The sequence below is a fragment of the Orbicella faveolata genome, unplaced genomic scaffold, assembly GCF_042242905.1.
Source record: "Orbicella faveolata isolate gen_17 unplaced genomic scaffold, um_ofav_v1 contig_2, whole genome shotgun sequence".
Taxonomy (NCBI): domain Eukaryota; kingdom Metazoa; phylum Cnidaria; class Anthozoa; order Scleractinia; family Merulinidae; genus Orbicella; species Orbicella faveolata.
Window position 1 is genome coordinate 29,930,001 of NW_028301547.1, and position 18,303 is coordinate 29,948,303.

The following is an 18,303-nucleotide window of genomic DNA, read 5'->3' on the forward strand; positions in this document are numbered from 1 at the left end:
AGGTTATTGACTAAGCGTAAGGTCAAGAGGGCTGGATATTAGCCAAGTTCTTTGTTCGTTGAGGCCAGGAAATCGCACAAGCTTCGTCGTAGAGAACATCGCAAGGACGCAGCAAGCAACTTTTTTCTGTCTTATGTAATTTATAACAAGTCAATAAACTGTTTAGAAACAACAAAAGAAAATAATTAGTAACTTAACTACAACCCCACAAATTTTAGTGTAACTTCAGCACTATCCATAAATTTTCTTTTCATGAAGAAGTTCTTCCCATTCTCGATTAACCCAATAACTGAAAATTTCTTCTTCATGCAGAAAATAGAAAGGCAACATGCAAACGCTGCCGAAGCACACTTGTCCACTTTGATGTAAGAAAGACTCCAACCAGTCTTTATCCATGGCATGCTTTGGGTGAAGCATTAATTCATTATATACAAACTACTCCTGACCTTATCAGTGCTTCTAGAGGTAAAAAATGTAATATCAGTTCAATAGCCAATGGCATTGTTGTTGTATAGGAACATGAATTGCTTAAACAAAAAGCTAAACAGGAAATAGAGGTTCATCTGCTCCATTCGAGGTTGATCATACAATCGGATATTGTGTCCACATTTCTTCCTTCCTCCGAGTTACTGAGAAGTACAACTAGCTCTCGAAAAACCCGGATCAAGTGTTTATTAATTCTTCTAGAATTTTGACTGCAGAAAAAAAACAAAAACAAAAACAAAAAAACAGAAACGACAGCCAGCAAACCCAGCTTGAAATACAGACACAGCCCTCGGGGGGTCCATATGAGGACATATGAAGTCAGAAGCGCTGAGGCAGTACAGGAACGGTCAGAAATCAACCACCCTATTCCGACACTCCATCCAGACTCATGCTTCCGGTGGATTGTCGCATGGTACTCATGATACATGCGTGCTGTGTCCAACAGGATAGGTTTCCAACTTGCGAGCACGGAATGACTAGTCGACCTCTCGACTGCTACCACCCCTCTGGACGTGAAAGTAAAACAAGCACTATGAGGAGCGCACGAAACTCTCCACCCAGCTTAGGAATGCGTGATTGCCTTCTGCGATCATTCCGATTTCAAAATGGACTTTTTATTAGCTCGTTTTGGCACCGATCTCGGATTTTTCTAAGAAACAAGTCGTCACCTGTGTCTTTATATACATATCCTATCGTTACCAGAATTGTTTACAACCGGGTTGCTCTCAGGAAATACTTTTCCGCATTCCATCTTACTGGATTTTTCTAAGAAATAAGTCGATACCTCTGTCCTTATTTACTTATCCTATCGTTATCAGAATTTTCCACAGTCGGGTTGCTCTCAGGAAAGACTTTTCCGCTTTCCATCCCACTGTCCGAGGCATTTCTCCGGCCAGAAATCACTCCAGTTTTTCCACAGTGCGGATCCTTATAAGCCACATCTGAACCAGGCTGATGATCAGTAGACTGCCGGGGTTGCGACACCGATATGCAGGTACGTACTGCACAGTAATCAGCCCTTCAACGACTAATCTAGGGGAAAAAGGTGTTTAGATTAATAATTTACGAAGGAAAATTAAGTTTTAAGGTTTCATAATTACATTTTGTCTTCGGTCTCTTCGTGTCTTATCACAAAGAGTTTTTTTTTAAAAATGAAACTTATTTACGAAGGGTAAATGTGCGAGAGTCATCTCCTCGGATAAAGTAACTGCTTTCCATGCACTCGATTTCTAACTCAAGCATTTTAATATAATTTTCAGATCATTGTTCCACGGTACTGGTGTTGAAGCTTTTCTAGGAAAATTAAACATCGAGTTTTTGCTGACACTTTGAATTGTTGTTGAGCCCGAAAGTCACTGAGAGTGACTTTCTTAAGAGATTGTTTAGTCTTTTAATATATCATATCACCAGTAAAATGTCCAGAAATGGTTCTAGAATAAAGTTCAATCTATTTGCTGATTATACAGAATGAGAACCTTGTGCTTACCTCTAAGAAGGCTTTTTCCATTGCCTCGCCTCTCTTATCTGTCTCCGCATACTTCAACATGGTGTCTGTATCTCAATGTCTCACCGGTGAAGAAGAAATTAAGGCGGATTACATCGTTCAGCACCGTTTATCCTGTTTGTCGGTTGCCACTAAAGATTACTGCAGCACAGTTCTGAAATGTCCTGAGTGGAGAGAACCACAGAGTTCAGCGACGCTTGAGTCAAACCATTTGAAGGAACGTTGCCATCTTGTCAAGCGAGCTTTCAGTCTCATGGCTTCAAGAAACTTTTTTTTACGTGAAATGGCAACATTGCTCAATGTTTAAACAAACCTCGCTGTATCCTTTTAAAGCTTCGCTCGCATTAGTAAAAGTCAGCAAACCTGACGCGAAGTGGATACAGCTCAAACTGAACTAAACGTCAGTTGGGAATTTGAAAATGAAATTTGGTTAAGGTGCGCATGGATAAAGGAAACTGCGTGGTTAATTTTGCATTTCATTATCAAATGTGCGAATTCCTCGCGTATAGCAAGGAATTAAAAAGTTTCAAATCAGCGCATTTAAGTTTTCATTGCATCATTTACATAGCAGGCAAAGTATTACTTCAGAGACCACTAATTGCCTCTTAATTCCCTTGGCGTTAGTTTCTTAATATACAGGTGCATTTTTCATTTTGCTTTTGACCGCACCACATTACGTTTAATTTCCCACGCTTAAAAGGGCGGGAAAACGGAAGATGGAGCCGTGGCGTTGCTACAAGCATTTAAACTCACGTGCACGTGGTCCAGCGAATGAAGATCCTCCGAAGCCCCGAAATCAAATCGCTCGACATTCGGCGACCAAAGCGATTTGATGTTAGACAAGCATCCATGATGGTACGTGTGGGAAATTTTTACACGACGTATCTATGCACGATTAAAAAAATATATATATGCGGGCTTTGACGAGGAAAACAAACGGAGAATGCCTCCGTCGACGCGACTGCGCATGGCCGGCGATATTTGTTTCAGCAATTCTTTAGTTCGTTCAAAGGCACAACTTCTCCTCCGGCTTAGCAATTAAAAATTAAACTCATGACAAATGAAGGCGAAGACATAAAAAAGTAAAGTCTTTCAAGCACAAGTATCAGGGAATTTGGCTACTACCCTCCCCTACTTGGATGGGATACTAGTCCTTTGCAGGGGTACCCCCGGCATTCTGTAAGGTTGCCCCGATAATTAAGTCTGTATCAGGCCAGTGGCTCCTACAGCCGGTACTTATTCAGTGGCATGAAACTACTAGCAGTATTTTCCTCTGGATGGGACGTTAGCCCATCCCCGGGTTACCCGGGTGGAGAGAGGGATTGTGAGAGTAAAGTGTCCTGCCCAAGAAGACATACGCATCACAATCAACGGAACAAATGTCATAAATTTAAATGTCATACATTTGTCTGCAATTTTTTTCCCCGCGAACCGCGTCTACCCGGCCAAGTTTACAAACAAATGTATGGAAAACTAGAAAAATTAGCTGAGCGTCTTCTAGCCAAGCCGCATCCTTCAAACTTGGTAAATACAATCTTCTACCTAGTAATTCACAAATTGCATAAAATTCAAGTTTGGAAAAAGTTATTTGCCATCGGATTCCCATACAAACACTGTAATTTCTGACCGCTTTGCCTACCCACCGAGATGGCGTTGACAACCGTGATAAGGTCTATTGTACTTAAAGTACAGTACATGAACGACATGTTTACACAAATCCAGTCATTTCACGACAACTATTTTCCACAAACTCCTTCTGACGCACACATTTTCTACTGGAAATCTGGAAAACAAACGAAAATTTTGTTTTTCCTTGCCACACACTTCACGCTGCTGTCACGCCTGTGTCACGCGGGGTGTATGCCACATGGCACACGTAGGGTTTCTGGAAAACCCGAATAGCGAATAGGGAATAGTCGCGAATAGCGAACAGCGAATAGTCCCGAATAGCGAATAGCGAATAGTACGAATAGTGCGAATAGTCTCGAATAGTGCGAATAGTGGCGAATAGTGGCGAATAGTGGCGAATAGTCTCGAATGGTGGCGAATAGTGGCAAATAGTGGCAAATAGTGGCAAATCGTAGCAAATAGGGTACCCAGTATCTCCCAGTCAACCTCGCAGCAACGTAGGATGGGATTTTCCCGCTAAAAAGCACAGACGCTTATTAGGACAAAAGGTGTTTCTAAACGTAATTTCTTCTGTTTTAACCGCTGCAAAAGCGTAAATACGTCTTTATTAGGTTATCCTTGTCTTTTCTGTTTTCTTAATGTCGGCGATGGACAGCCCTAGCCTGAGTCCGGGGACGAAAAGGTAATAAATTCACTGAAATTATGTTGCTTATTTGGATAATTAATTAACGTAGGATATTAGATCTAAAGGAGTGACTATTGACGACTATTCGTCACTATTCGCCATTTTTCGCCACTGTTCGCCACTATTCGCACTATTCGAAACTATTCGCACTATTCGGGACTATTCGCTATTCGCGACTATTCGCTATTCGCGACTATTCGCTATTCGCTATTCGGGTTTTCCAGACACCCCATCTTGAAACACACGTCTCTGTTACTGATCAGCCGATCTCTGAACGAACGCCATGAAAGGAAGAAATTTTTCTTTTAATAAGTTTTATATTTTACTCGATTGAGACTGTTCATAGAGGTCATTGAGTATGCAAGCTTTCAATGTAACTTTGTTTTGTGAGCTTTTGTTTTTCACACAATTTGAGTGCGTTCAACACTCACACATTCGGGTATTGCTTAATTTTTTCGGGCAAGAAGGTCTCCGCCCCCACCCCCCAAGTCCACCCATGGTACCTTAATCCTTCTCTATCATAGTGCTTGAAATCTTGGGTAACAAATCTGCACTGAGTGATTAGCCATTTATGGAGTATTATACTAAAAATGCAGCGGATCGGTTAGCGGCGAGAATCTTTGCTGAACGAGAAAGAGCCATACGTAGTTCTGCCCTGATCCGTAATGAGCGCTGCAGAATGAGTAGTAAAAAAGGAAATTATTAGAGGCATTTTACTATTTTGCATGACTGACATCGGCTATATGTTTTTTTTCCCCTACAGGGACATCACGGAGAAAAGCTAAAAGAGAAAATGCGTTAGCAGAGAAAAAGATTTTCAATATCTGTAAGTATATTAGATCTGCAAGAGACGTGAGGTTATCAGATTCTGCGCGCTGTGAAACTTTCGTTGAAACGTGGAATAGTGAGATTGTGTGCAGCATTTACATGAGTGAACTTTTTGTCTTTGTAGAAATGGTTTTTACACGCTGTCATCAATTGGTTTCCATCATCTTTTTCAGCAATCGTCTTGACGCATTACAAACTGAAGGCAGAAGAAGTAGCGCAATGTCTAACAACTGGCACTTCTCACTTGACATCCGATGTGCTTAGACAATTATTGGCATTTGCCCCAGATGATAGAGAGGTACACATACCTTCACGGAATTCAAACAACAAATGTGTATTTTGAATTGAATGAAGCTTAGGTTTTTGTCAGTGAGTTGTGGTAAAAGTTGAAGTACAAGTTGAAGCTTCCTTAGGTCAGAAATTAATTAAAGATCTTGTCAGCTGGCGGCGGTATTCTTCATTTACTCTTTTATAGAATCGAAGTTGTTCAATACTTAGGAAAATGTTTCCCTGGAAGAAAGTTCCTTGAATTGAGCGGTTGATAAGAAGATGGTATCGCGCGGATGTTTTATTTTTCGGGGAGTAGGGGAGACGTTGAGAGATACTGATCATTGTTTTTAGGAATTTTTTGTCGTTTTTTTAGGCAAGAGCTTTAAGAAAACGCGAACGGGAAAACGAATCTTCACTGGAACCAGCTGAGCGCTTCTATCTTCAGGTATTGTAGTGTAAACCAAATTGTTTGTAATATTTCCAGGCCAAGACGAAACTGTATCTGACAACTTGCATTGCTAGAGCTAGAGTTTATTATGTTAAGCAACAGTGCAGGTGTATAATGAGCTATAATGAACTCACAAGTACATTTCTCTTTGCAGATTGCATCTTCGGTGTCTTCTTATAAAGAAAGACTTCGTACAGTACTGCTCAAGGCCCAGTTCCAAGAAAGGATCGCGCAAATAAAACCAGTAAGAAATTTAACAAAGAAAAAGTTAAGCTATTCATAAATAACAAAAAAATGTTAATCATTGTCATGATGATGACGATGATGATGATGGTGACGACAAAGAAGATGACCCCCCTGCTGTTCTGACCACGTCCACGCCAATAAGCAAAGTTTCTTTTATCCCATTGCCTCACAGATATCGGTGTACAGTCTAAGTATTATACGCTTATCTTCGTAACCCCAGGACACATGACTACCTGAGACTCAATGTAAAAAACGTTCCACAACCGATGACGTAATTCTACAGAGATCCACGTAATGTCTCCGATTGGCCTGTTTCCATGGCATTAAAATTCCAAACCGAGTAGCCAACTGATCAGATACTGATCAGATAACTGTAGGAGGTCTGGGCATGGCTTTACTGATAGGCCGGCCATGAGAATATACCTTTCCCAAATTCCACTTCAATGCATACGATCAATATAATGGTGGGTGGATATTTTCATACATTTGCTGTATTTTTGTCAACCCTGACCTCGACTAGACGCCGTTGTTTGTTGGAATGCGGGAAAAGTCAATTGGTCAAAATTTTAACTATCAAATTCTGAAACTTGCAAAAGGTACTGATAGCTGAAAAATAGGCTAAAAATTTAAGATACCTGAGACTCTACCTACCCCAACTAAACTCTCAAGACAGCCATCTGTTGCATGTTAGTTAAGAGCCAAGTAATCGTACCTAGAATTTTATTTATTTATTTATTTTTGTTTTCCAGCATCTTGAAACAGTCATTACCGCTTGCCAGGAACTCATGTCCAGTGAAAAGCTTGCAACGTTTATTGAGGTATGAGGAAATTGAGCAAGTCTATCCACCACATATCTAACAGATACTGTACCAAAATGATTTCACTACTGAACAGACTGTATTTTGGTCTGCCCATAGCTTGTCCTCACAATGGGAAACATAATGAATGGAAGCGACACTTGTGCTTTTAAGATAACGTTTGTTACAAAGGTAAGTGTAAGAGATGTGGTATATATTAGTTATAATGTCTTGCTCCTCTTATCACGTTGCCCGGGCAATTAAATCCTTCTGGGTCGAATGTCACTGTCCGTTGAAAGCAAAGTTTCTTGGCCGAGAATACAACACAGTGATCGAAACAGGACAACAACAACAACAACAACAACAATAATAACAACAACAACAATAATAACAACAACAACAAACTTTATTCGCTCTTGTACTTACATTTCTTATATATCTGACCGACACACATGCACACTTAATGGACCACTTGTTCCAGAATGCAACACACTAATTAAGGGCGGACGGGCGCTATACGCTGATTGTGACTCAGTGTTTTAGAAATCGGCGAGACAGAACAGAATAGGGTGTTGTGTTCTTGCGAAAGACCTGTCACTCTTAAATTACCTCTCTCCGCCCTAGCTGGAGCAAAAACGATCGAGTGCCAGGAAACGATGAGAGGTTGCATACTAGAAAGGGCGCAGCATCTACAAATCTCGTTTGAGCCGGAGCGTTGGCATGGTTATCACACGTTCTTTCTTCCCTCTCCCTTCTTCTTCCCTTTCCAGTACCCCCATGTAAGGTATCTGTATTTGTGTTGTTTATTTTGCAAATGTTCCAACTACTCTTTTTCCTTGGCCATCGTAGCTTCAGAAGAAACAAAACACAAACCGCGGTGAAAAACATGGAACCAAAACGCATGTTAAACAAAGTTTGTTCCAACTACGTTTGTCGAAGCGCTTCTGTTGCAGTCTTCCCTTGTTTACTGAGAAACCGTTGTTAAATTGTTGTTGTGACTTAGCCGCTCTTCAAGGCAGCCAGATCCAAATATGCTCTTCCGATGTTAAACTTCCGGGGGCGAGGAACCCATACAAAAAGGATTGGTGTCCTTGGGAAATTTTGAAAAGAGCACCTAAGAGGTACCAATTAAGTTCTTGCTTTGTGGGCGTGGCTTGAAATGTTTTTTTCACCGTTAAGAGGCACCAATTCTAAAATAACACATTATCCCTGTCGTATTTTTTTCGGCTCAGTACCCTGAAAGGTTTCACAAAAGCTCCCGCTGTGGACTTTTTGAGGCTGAACACCCTAGAATTACCAAAACCGTGTTTTTAACCCTAAAAGTACGACGAGCACCCCCGTTCTTTGTATATGTGAGTCCTCGGGGTTAAGTTCCTTCAATAACACTTTGTTTCTTTTCTCTTTGCCCAGCTGATGGATTATAAATCATCGGTGAACAAAGCCACTTCAGTGTTAGACTATCTTACTAGGGTTATCATCACCAAATGTCCAAACATCGCGGCATTACAGGATGATCTTAAACACGTGGGACAGGCATCGCAAGGTCCGTACATGTAAATTTGTAGTACTCAAGTCATTCCATAACGATCATATTTATTTAGGAAACAAAAATTCAACTTAGGCAAATAATACAACCAAACAAGATGACAAACAATAAGTGACAAATCAAACTTGAATGTAAAAACATGTCTCGTAATTGAAGGATCGCTGACGTTAGTTCATTTTCTATTTCAACGTTACTATCTATGTATAATTTGATTTCAGTTCCATTCAAGTCACTAGACAAGGAAATATGCGAGCTGTCCACTGAAATCGAGGTGAGGAAGGTTTAAACATTTCAGCGCAATGAATACATTCACGTGTACCATTACTCCAAATATGGCATTTGTTGGATGCCTTTCACGCATTTTATGAACTCTGTTTTTACGTAACCTGATTTCAAATACTGCTTCTGTTAGGTTCTGGAAGAAGATGTTGAGAAAATAAATAATGACTGCGTAAAAGAAGATGGAGACTCTTTCCGCGCCAGTATCGAAGTATCCTTTTGAATTTGTGTTACTGATTAGAACTGCATGAGTACCCATGCATTATAGGCAGTGCGCGCTTACAGTTTTCCGCGCGTCAAGACAAGTGTATCGTAGTGTCTGCAAACGCATTTTACAATTTTTTTGTCTGCATAAGTCCGGTGATTATTTACGGTCATCATTTCTGCCTGTCTATACGGGAAAGATACGCTTAAATAGCTATCAAACGACGGGACGAGATGCAAACTGTGGTAGGGAGCTTTCGCAATGTAGACTATAGCATCGAAGACGGCGCTTAGTAAATATTGTCGAATATTGAATATATCTACATTTTGTACCTGCGACGCGATCTTTTCAGTGGGCAATCGGTCTAAAAACCGCAGTGCTTAATCTAGATATGCGATGCCAGTGATCAATTCCAGTAGGAAATACATAACATTAGCCGCCGTGGCTCGCGTTCTCCAAAAGACGCAGAATTTGGCCATTTCACGTTGTTGCATGTTGTCTTACGGAGAACAGCTATTAAATATCCAAAGATTTAAAACGCACGTGAAAAACGTGCGTTTTATGTCACAGACGAATTAAACGGTTTTTGGCGTACACCCGGGGATATAGTCTTAATTTTCCTAGAAGTACTGATCACGATTGTAAGATTCTTGAGAGACCAATGAAACATTAAGGTGTTGTAATCGAGTAATAGCGAAATTCTTGACAAATGTTTTAGCTGTTTGCTGTCTCCGCAAAAGAAGAGCTTAGAGACGTGTTGTCAATGCGGAAGAATGCAAAAAAGAAGTTCAACCTCCTTGTCCAGTATTTCGGAGAGGATTCCAACAAACCTGAAGAGTTCTTTGGTATTTTTGCCACATTGCTACACCAATTTGAGGTAAATTGTACATTGTGTATTCACTTTAAAATAGGCAATGTCGTTTCCTGGCAACATGAATCGTCTCACGACTTTCTTCTTTTCGAAAATTCATATCAAGTTGCCCGTTAATTCAACAGGAACTGAAGCTAGCAGTAGAGGCTATTAATCCGACCATCAACAGGTTGCCAAGGCGTGTTTACGTCAGTACCAAAAAGACTAATCAAGTGGAAAATATATCTGAATACTATTTTACCCGTGACTAAATATTTATTCATTTATTGTTTTAGGATGTGTTGAGGACATACAAGTGAAGAAACGAATTTTAAATGAAGAGATCAGGCAATGGACGTTAATTATTAATGTTAAAACGCGCACTGTAATTTTTTCTAACCTGAAACTTGAAATTGAGGCAGTTGGTTTAAAATCGGGTTAGACCCAACAGCTCTCTCTCTCTCAAAAACCATTCACGACGCCATCTTCTATTTTGAAATATAACAATATTTTTGTTATTCCTTGAGTACGCATGACATATATTGACACGTAATGAAAGAAGCAACTATTTTATTCTATGAGATGAAACGATATTTATGGTCAAGAAGTCAACATTCAAAGATTGTTAATTTTGTAAACACGTTGAAAATAAAGGCCGAGATACTATAAGAGGACTTTGCACTTCATGTCTCTCCTTATAAATAAGTCAGTTTGAATTTCAGGCGTGCTAAGAGTACGGACCATTAAACGTTTTTGGGTGAATTACCCACTTCCCTAACACTGACCCACCCCCTCTCAAAAAATAATGATCCGTCCCTAAATCTAAATCCAAACGCTAGCTCATGTTTCACAAGTGATAGCATACGCTCCTTTTGGTCAACACCAAGAATCGCGACCTCTAAAAAGGTAAAGTCTGCATGCGAGCCAAGTGGCCCATCAGGCCGGAGCTTATCCCGGTTTCTGTAGCATGAAGTGACTAGGAGTATTTCTACTCCCCCCTGGATGGGATGCTAGTCCATCGCAGGGTTACCCCCAGCATTAAGTTCGCCGGTACCCATTTATACACCTGGGTGGAGAGAGGCACTGTGAGAGTAAAGTGTCTTGCCCAAGAACACAACACAATGCCCCCGGCCAGGGCTCGAACCCGGACCGCTCGATCCGGAGACGAGCGCACTAACCATGAGGCCACTGCGCCCTCATCCCATCGCGACCTCTGGGAAGGTCAAATTTTCTGAGGACCAGACTTGTCAGACTTGACTCTGGGCATGCACAGAGTGAAGGGAAGTCCGTGAATCCCGGACTTCCGGTTTTGGACTAGGCGAGAGGTCGCGGTTCTTCAGCTAGTGGAGTCGCCTAGCTCATACCCAATTGGTTTAGGACGAAAGACTTCCACGAGCGATTCCTAAGCGTCAAACGTCTAAGCACGCATTGACTGGATATAAATAAACATCAAAGCATGCAATTGTACGTTTGCACTTTGCACTGTTTCGGAAAAAATTCTATTCATAGACAAAGAGGCAGATAAACGGACGTTCGATGCTAGAATCGAATCGCGACTTCTCACGAGAGATAGGCGTTACAACAAAAGTTACAACTACGAGGAAACTACGATTTGATGATAGTTTAAATTAATCTCTCAAAACCCGGTTTTTTTATGGCGCTTGGAAACGATTGAAAAGTGAAGTTACGAAAACTAAGCGTGGAAAACAATGGCAGTGAAAGCAACATGAACGTGTTGTAAAACATGAGGTGAAAAATTGTGCCTTCTACAAATCATCAAATGGTGATTGGTTAATTTAAGGCAAGCAATGATAAGCTCACCAATAAGTCTTTCGCACCATGCAAAATAACGAGCCTGGACGAGATTCACGAAGGAATGAAACAAGCCACATCGCCGCATATTAATGTTTTTCTTCCCGTCAAAAGTATTTATAACGGTGATTGATCACACTTAAAGAAAGCACAAAGAACAGCCAATCAGAAATGTTATAGAAGTGTTAAAAAAATAGTTGACATAGCATCAGCCAATCATGAGCTTGCATTTTCTTCGTGCAGAAGTCGCAGAAGTGAGAACTTGTTTTCCTGCACAATCACACGTGAGATGGCACCATATATAACTTTGACAAACAATTTCTTCTTTCACAACACCAAGAAATCTTGTCCCCGCGTTAGCTCTTCAATCAAGATCTATCGAACCGGAACGAAGAGTTTGTTGACTTGAAAGAAATGGCTCGCACCAAACAAACCGCCCGTAAGTCAACCGGAGGAAAAGCTCCTCGAAAACAGCTAGCGACCAAAGCGGCGCGAAAGAGCGCTCCCGCAACCGGCGGCGTCAAGAAACCTCACCGTTACAGGCCAGGAACCGTCGCACTGCGAGAAATCCGACGCTATCAGAAGTCGACGGAGCTGCTGATCCGCAAGCTGCCTTTCCAGCGCTTAATCCGCGAGATAGCACAAGATTTCAAGACGGACTTGCGTTTCCAAAGTTCTGCCGTTCTAGCATTACAAGAAGCCGCCGAAGCCTACCTCGTGGGTCTGTTTGAAGACACCAATCTTTGTGCAATTCACGCTAAGCGAGTCACCATCATGCCCAAAGACATTCAACTTGCGAGACGAATCCGCGGGGAGCGTGCGTAAATGATAAAGATATCTTGGTACTTACTTATTTTGTTTTGAGACTGTGTTGCTTTGTATATAGTTTACAGATTTGAATTCGTAACTTTATAAACTGTAACAAATTTACCCGGAATTTCCAAACGCGTGTACTGAACCAACTGAATGAACTGCAAGATGTACATGGAATTATTTGCTTTCGTATATAATCGACGGAACATGTAAGATACAAAGGGCGTTTGTAAATATATATTGTAAATTTAGTACAGAATTTTTCAGTTGTAAGAACATAGCGGGGTCAAGGAGTTATTTTTACATTTTCGTTATACAACACAAGCTAATTAAATATTTGTACGTCCCTATTTTTCTTGTCTATATTCAATCACGTTGATTGCTGGTTATACGTTACGCCTGCTTCACGCCTGTCGCTGTTTCATGCGCTTTCGTCTGGATATTTCTCTTGAAATGTTATTCTACTAAAAATGGTTAGCAGCAAAGGTTGGTTTTGAAAAAATAAACCAGTCGTTCCTCCTTTGCAGCAAGGTGCTAAAAACGATCGTGACAAACACACCACACGAGTACATACGAGTAACAAACAAGTCCATACGAGTAACACAGAAGTGCATACAGACACATAGGCACGTGTCAGTCGTATGTACTCGTATGTTACTCGTATGTACTCGCATGTACTCGTATGTTACTCGTATGTACTCGCATGTACTCGTATGTTACTCGTATGTACTCGCATGTACTCGTACGTTACTCGTATGTGCTCGCATGTACTCGTATGTTACTCGTATGTACTCGTATGTTACTCGTATGTTACTCGCATGTACTCGTATGTTACTCGCATGTACTCGTATGTTACTCGCATGTACTCGTATGTTACTCGTATGTACTCACATGTACTCGTATGTTACTCGTATGTTACTCGCATGTACTCGTATGTTACTCGTATGTTACTCGCATGTACTCGTATGTTACTCGTATGTACTCGCATGTACTCGTATGTTGCTCGTATGTACTCGCATGTACTCGTATGGTACTCGTATGAACTCGTATGGTGTTCTAGTCACGATCACTAAAATCGAGCCAAGGAAGTTTGAGGACCTTTAAGGGCTTTTCAGGATTCGAGATATTTAGATTTTTGGGGAAACTAATGGGCTGTCGGATATTTTAGAACAGATATCTCGGGATATCGAGAGGGAAAATTGCTAACTTTTGACACTGGAGTTAACAAGATAGGTGATATTTGCGCCGAGATATTAACGGGATATGGGCTGCTCAGACCTCTCCTCACTGGGCCTCAAGTTACCAGTTCGAAATTACATAGGAATGAAAACAATTCTTACTTGCAAACTTAAGTCTCGTATGTTTTTGGGACTGATTTTTCGAGCAGACAGTTCATGGACAGAACGATTTTCACATTTTTCCGTTCCTTTTCACTGGTTTGAGACACAATAAGCTTTCCTAATCGCAAAGGCAACCATATTTAACGTACGAAAGGCGAGTCAGCATCACCTGCCTAACGTTGAGCTGTGTTAAAAGTTGGAACAATAACAAAATAATCCCGAACTCTCTTAAGAAAGGTATCATAAAATTCATCCAAAAATGAACAGTGCGCCGGCCCGAAACGAAAGTCCAAAGAATCAATATTCGATGTTGCGAATATCCACTTCTCACAAACAAACTTAAACATTTTTACGAAATGTAATTTAGTAATATTTTGCTAATTTCACTGGAGTATGTTCATTATATATGATTCGTGTTAACTGTAGAAATATTTTAGGCGTGCTTGCAAGCCGCAGGTATGAATCCCTAATGGCTTGAAGGCTTTTTAAGATTTTGTAAGTTATTCTAAAGCCAGTGGAAGGCATCTCCTTTGCTTTTCATTTTTTTTTTTGTTTATTCGCCGTAGTACTTTCTGTATGATGATGTAACGCTCGCTGTATCCTTTATCAATAAACGAGATGCCCGCTCCTGAAGCTGTATTTGTGTTTATTAAGATTAGTTCCAAAATAATTTATAATCTTTTCAGCTTGATTAGAGTACAAAACTGTTAAACGATTATGGCACAAGGAGCGGAAGCTTGAGCAACGAACAAATTTATTACATCAGGATTGCACTGTACAAACACCTCTTTACATTTTCAACACAGGGGAGCGTTCACTTAGTTCTTTTTTTTTTTTTAAATTGAAACAAGTGTACAAGCGGAACAGATACATGTCAATACTGTGGAAATATTACAATACACCCGAAAATGTCCCGCGTACTTTTTAAATAATTTTTTTCGTCTGTTTATAAAATAAGGCAATAAAAATAAATCAATAAATCAGACAATAGATTAATTTTTACACGTTTTTCAAACCAACGCGTCCTGAAGGTCATATTATTAGCTCTTGTTTTTGCTCTTCCACATTTGCAGTATCGTGAAGTTTCCTCGTAGCTGCCGCTAAAAGGAAAACTCTGAAGTGCGTTTGAAAACTGTCTTGACCGACGATACTCAAATAAAACCCAATGTGTTTCTTTACAGCTTGTTTAATCCAAAACGTTCTCACTCAGTAACCACGACTGACAAGGTCTGTTGGAAAACAAAATAAAGACAATGCTCGATCAGTCAATCAATCATTCTTTGGACTGATTGGTCGGTAAATAAGAGACTATACACCTTTTGCTGTTCATTTACAGAAAATAAACATTCATTTGTGCCCAAGTTTCTTTCATTATGATCATTAAACTCTCATTAACACCAATATGACCTTCATTTGCGCGTAAGGAACGTTCAAGAAAAACATTTACATATGCATTAACATTCAAAATCATCAAAAGAAAAACAATACGTTCATTTGACATTCATTGACTGTAAATGTATTTTCATTTTGGTCGAAAAAAAATTCGTTGTCACGAAACGACAATCATTTACACTTAAGGACATTCAGTTTTCAACAAAAGACTTTCAATAACACAATTTGCATGAGAACTAACATTCAATTGCATTATTATGCAACCATATCCATGAAGGTAACAATCTTAAATGCGGTGAGACATACATTACCGTGTTTTCACCTAACGTTAAGAGAAAACAATCGCTCATTAGCGTAATTCTTTTGAACAGAGATATCTCGTCCAATTTTCCTCGAAAATTTGATTATAGAACAAGGGACCATATGTACTTTTTTCAAATCATAATTTCACAATCCTCCCCTGGCAGATATAAATTCGGCCGCTTACGAAACTTTTTGCGTACAACTCAGAGGGCGCACTACAGTATCCGTGTGACATACATGTACATGTAGTGACAGTTCGATTTGTCCAGAAATGCCACGAAGAAATAGAATCGCATTTGAACACCGCGAAAGGACAGTCAGGGCTTTTGAAGATGTCAACGAAGACTATTTACTATTTACTAGTGAGGCAATTGAAGGATAAATCGTTCAGCGAATTTGATATTCTATCTTTCAAAAATAAATGTTATTATGGCTGTAATGTTTGTCTCGCCGCATTAAAGATTGTTACCTTCATGGATATGGTTGCATAATAATGCAATTGAATGTTAGTTCTCATGCAAATTGTGTTATTGAAAGTCTTTTGTTGAAAACTGAATGTCCTTAAGTGTAAATGATTGTCGTTTCGTGACAACGAATTTTTTTTCGACCAAAATGAAAATACATTTACAGTCAATGAATGCCAAATGAACGTATTGTTTTTCTTTTGATGATTTTGAATGTTAATGCATATGTAAATGTTTTTCTTGAACGTTCCTTACGCGCAAATGAAGGTCATATTGGTGTTAATGAGAGTTTGATGACCATAGTGAAAGAAATTTGGACACAAATGAATGTTTATTTTCTGTAAATGAACAGCAAAAGGTGTATAAACCAGGAATAATTGAACTGTACCTTTGTAACTTTCTAATTCGTCTTTCTTCTTCTGCACGGAGGTTTTTGTTGCAGAGGACTGAAAAAAGAACAGCGATAAACTTTATCTAGTTCTTTTTAGAATCGACAACATCTAGAGAAAAAAACATCAACAACAACAAGAAAAGAAAAGAAAATCACTAAATTTCCTGACTTTTTCCTGACGTTGGAAAATAGAATCCATTCCTTCTGACTTGAGGAAACATTCCCATTGACTTCTCGTCATAAATCAAGTTACACTCTCTCTTGCTTAAATATTTTTGTTGTGATCCAGTTACGGTTCTTAACCTTTTCGAAGTGATAAGTTATTTGGCGCCAACTGTTTTTATTGAAAGCGAACAGTACAATTCTCCTTTTAACGTACTGATAAAAACAAGGAAAGTTGATCAAACGACGTTACCTTTAAAACCGGGTGAGGGATACCTAAGATGTCGCAAAGTCTATTCCTTATTACACGAAGCTCTTCTATACTTGCGTCCCTGAGAAAACGTTTACAAAAGAATCGGCAGTTACTATTGAATTACAGTTCATTTAATGTCAATGCGTATACAGGAAACTAAAGTTTCTTTTTTTACCATGCACGTTATAAATCAAACACAAGTCAAGTTTGCGGCATAAAATATAATACTATATGCAAATCACATATTTACTGAAGTACGTTTCGGACAAACTCCACCAAAGCTGTATGGAAAAAACAAAACAAAAAAGACAAAAAAAACCAACAAATAAACAACAAAACAAACAACAACAAAAACAAAAAACAAAAAACATTCATCTCTTACCAGGAGGTTTCGCTAAGTATTACTGAAACTTCGTCCAAACTTTCTTCTGGCATGATGTCATCGTAGGTCAGGACTGCCGCGTACAATTGGTCAGCGGTGGTTTTCCGAACCTAAGGATAAAACGTTCAATTACCATAGGCAATATTACATTTATTACAGTACGGAGACTTTAACGTAGACACTTGACACTTTTTTGGTGTATTTTGTTTTGGTGTGTATAAAAAGAACGAGGACAGTTTCCTACAGATGTAAAGCGAGAAAAAGTAAACTTATCAGACCAGCTTTTAATTTCATATGTTTGCGACAATAATTTGCATTTGATAGTGACCTCTGCGAGCTGTAGTGAAACAGTTCAGAAAGAATTTAGAAATTACTTGTCTGCAGAGTATTTGAAAAAATATAAGATCTTAATTGATGGATTTCTTACCTGAGGGTATTTGTGGCAAAGAAAAATGCAAAGTTGCTGGAAAGATTTCGTTCGTGTCGACCCTGGAAACTGCAACAGGCCGCAAAAGCTTGGGAACAAAAGAGAAGCAAATTCAGACCAACTGAGTAAGTGTAATTTTTTTTTACAGAAAGTATCTTTCACATTAAGAGCGCTGGCGCAATTTTAGACTATTCAAGGTGCTGGTAAGTGACAACACTGTACAACAAAACGCAAAACTTTTTTCGCAATAATAACATAGGCCATTCCGAGTTACCTTCTGCCTCTGTTTCATAACAAGTCTTCGTGTAAAACCTTTCATATGAAAATGAGTTTGATTTGCATGAAAATGAACCTGTTGGCGGAACACATTTCCAGATGAATGGTGACGGAGACTCGTTTTGAAGCAGAGGCAAAAGGCAACTCGGAAGTGGCCTGTTGCGATTGAAGTTGAACAAGCAATACATGGGAGTAATCTTGAGTAAATTCTGTTCTTACACATTGACACTCGTGATCAGCTTCCTGGCGTCACCAAGTTTGAAGATCTCTTTCTTTGTGAGGGTTAACACAGTCTGAGGAAATGGATGGCTGAAATGAAACGAATGGAAGAGATGAAAACTGGAGTGAATGACTGGAAAAAAAGTCCATAAGCTCAAAATAACAAATTTTCGTTGCGAACTGTCCTGCATTCCTTTTTTCTGCAATGAGTTTTTTTTTTTTTTTTGAGAATTTCAAGGAACATCAACGATCCTATGTTAACGAATTTCCCTGGTCCGCTAATGGACCTTTTCGGC

General features: G+C 39.6%; 3 protein-coding genes across 3 annotated transcripts in view; 2 read left to right on the plus strand and 1 right to left on the minus strand.

The window, feature by feature from the left end:
* The first annotated feature begins 4,667 nt into the window (after positions 1-4,667).
* On the plus strand, positions 4,668-10,442 carry LOC110063851 (disheveled-associated activator of morphogenesis 1-like). Its single transcript, XM_089290756.1, has 10 exons — positions 4,668-5,130; positions 5,306-5,430; positions 5,776-6,094; positions 6,846-6,914; positions 7,014-7,085; positions 8,304-8,436; positions 8,658-8,710; positions 8,852-8,929; positions 9,642-9,800; positions 10,070-10,442. The coding sequence occupies exons 3-10, from the start codon at positions 5,975-5,977 to the stop codon at positions 10,091-10,093; spliced, it is 708 nt and encodes a 235-aa protein (XP_089146882.1). The 5' UTR covers positions 4,668-5,130; positions 5,306-5,430; positions 5,776-5,974; the 3' UTR covers positions 10,094-10,442.
* A 1,461-nt stretch (positions 10,443-11,903) lies between these two features.
* On the plus strand, positions 11,904-12,748 carry LOC110063860 (histone H3-like). The gene has a single exon (XM_020770856.2). The coding sequence runs from the start codon at positions 12,000-12,002 to the stop codon at positions 12,408-12,410; it is 411 nt and encodes a 136-aa protein (XP_020626515.1). The 5' UTR covers positions 11,904-11,999; the 3' UTR covers positions 12,411-12,748.
* Positions 12,749-14,475: 1,727 nt separating this feature from the next.
* The window catches only part of LOC110063961 (tubulin-specific chaperone D-like), a 32,089-nt gene continuing 28,261 nt past the window's right edge, over positions 14,476-18,303 (minus strand). The window contains exons 44-49 of the mRNA XM_089290759.1: positions 18,008-18,097; positions 17,513-17,600; positions 17,086-17,195; positions 16,704-16,782; positions 16,286-16,343; positions 14,476-14,967 (exon numbers count right to left, since the gene is read on the minus strand). Coding sequence (XP_089146885.1) covers positions 14,945-14,967; positions 16,286-16,343; positions 16,704-16,782; positions 17,086-17,195; positions 17,513-17,600; positions 18,008-18,097 — 448 coding nt within the window. The 3' untranslated portion in view covers positions 14,476-14,944. The remainder of the gene's footprint in view (positions 14,968-16,285; positions 16,344-16,703; positions 16,783-17,085; positions 17,196-17,512; positions 17,601-18,007; positions 18,098-18,303) is intronic.

What these genes read in the sequence shown, in the direction of transcription:
- LOC110063851 (XM_089290756.1), top strand. Translation starts at nt 5,975, where the DNA reads ATGAACTCACAAGTACATTTCTCTTTGCAGATTGCATCTTCGGTGTCT. An exon ending in AGCTTGCAACGTTTATTGAG is followed by an intron (nt 6,915 to 7,013) that starts GTATGAGGAAAT and finishes GTCTGCCCATAG; the next exon opens with CTTGTCCTCACAATGGGAAA. An exon ending in AGCTGTCCACTGAAATCGAG is followed by an intron (nt 8,711 to 8,851) that starts GTGAGGAAGGTT and finishes TGCTTCTGTTAG; the next exon opens with GTTCTGGAAGAAGATGTTGA.
- LOC110063860 (XM_020770856.2), top strand. Translation starts at nt 12,000, where the DNA reads ATGGCTCGCACCAAACAAACCGCCCGTAAGTCAACCGGAGGAAAAGCT.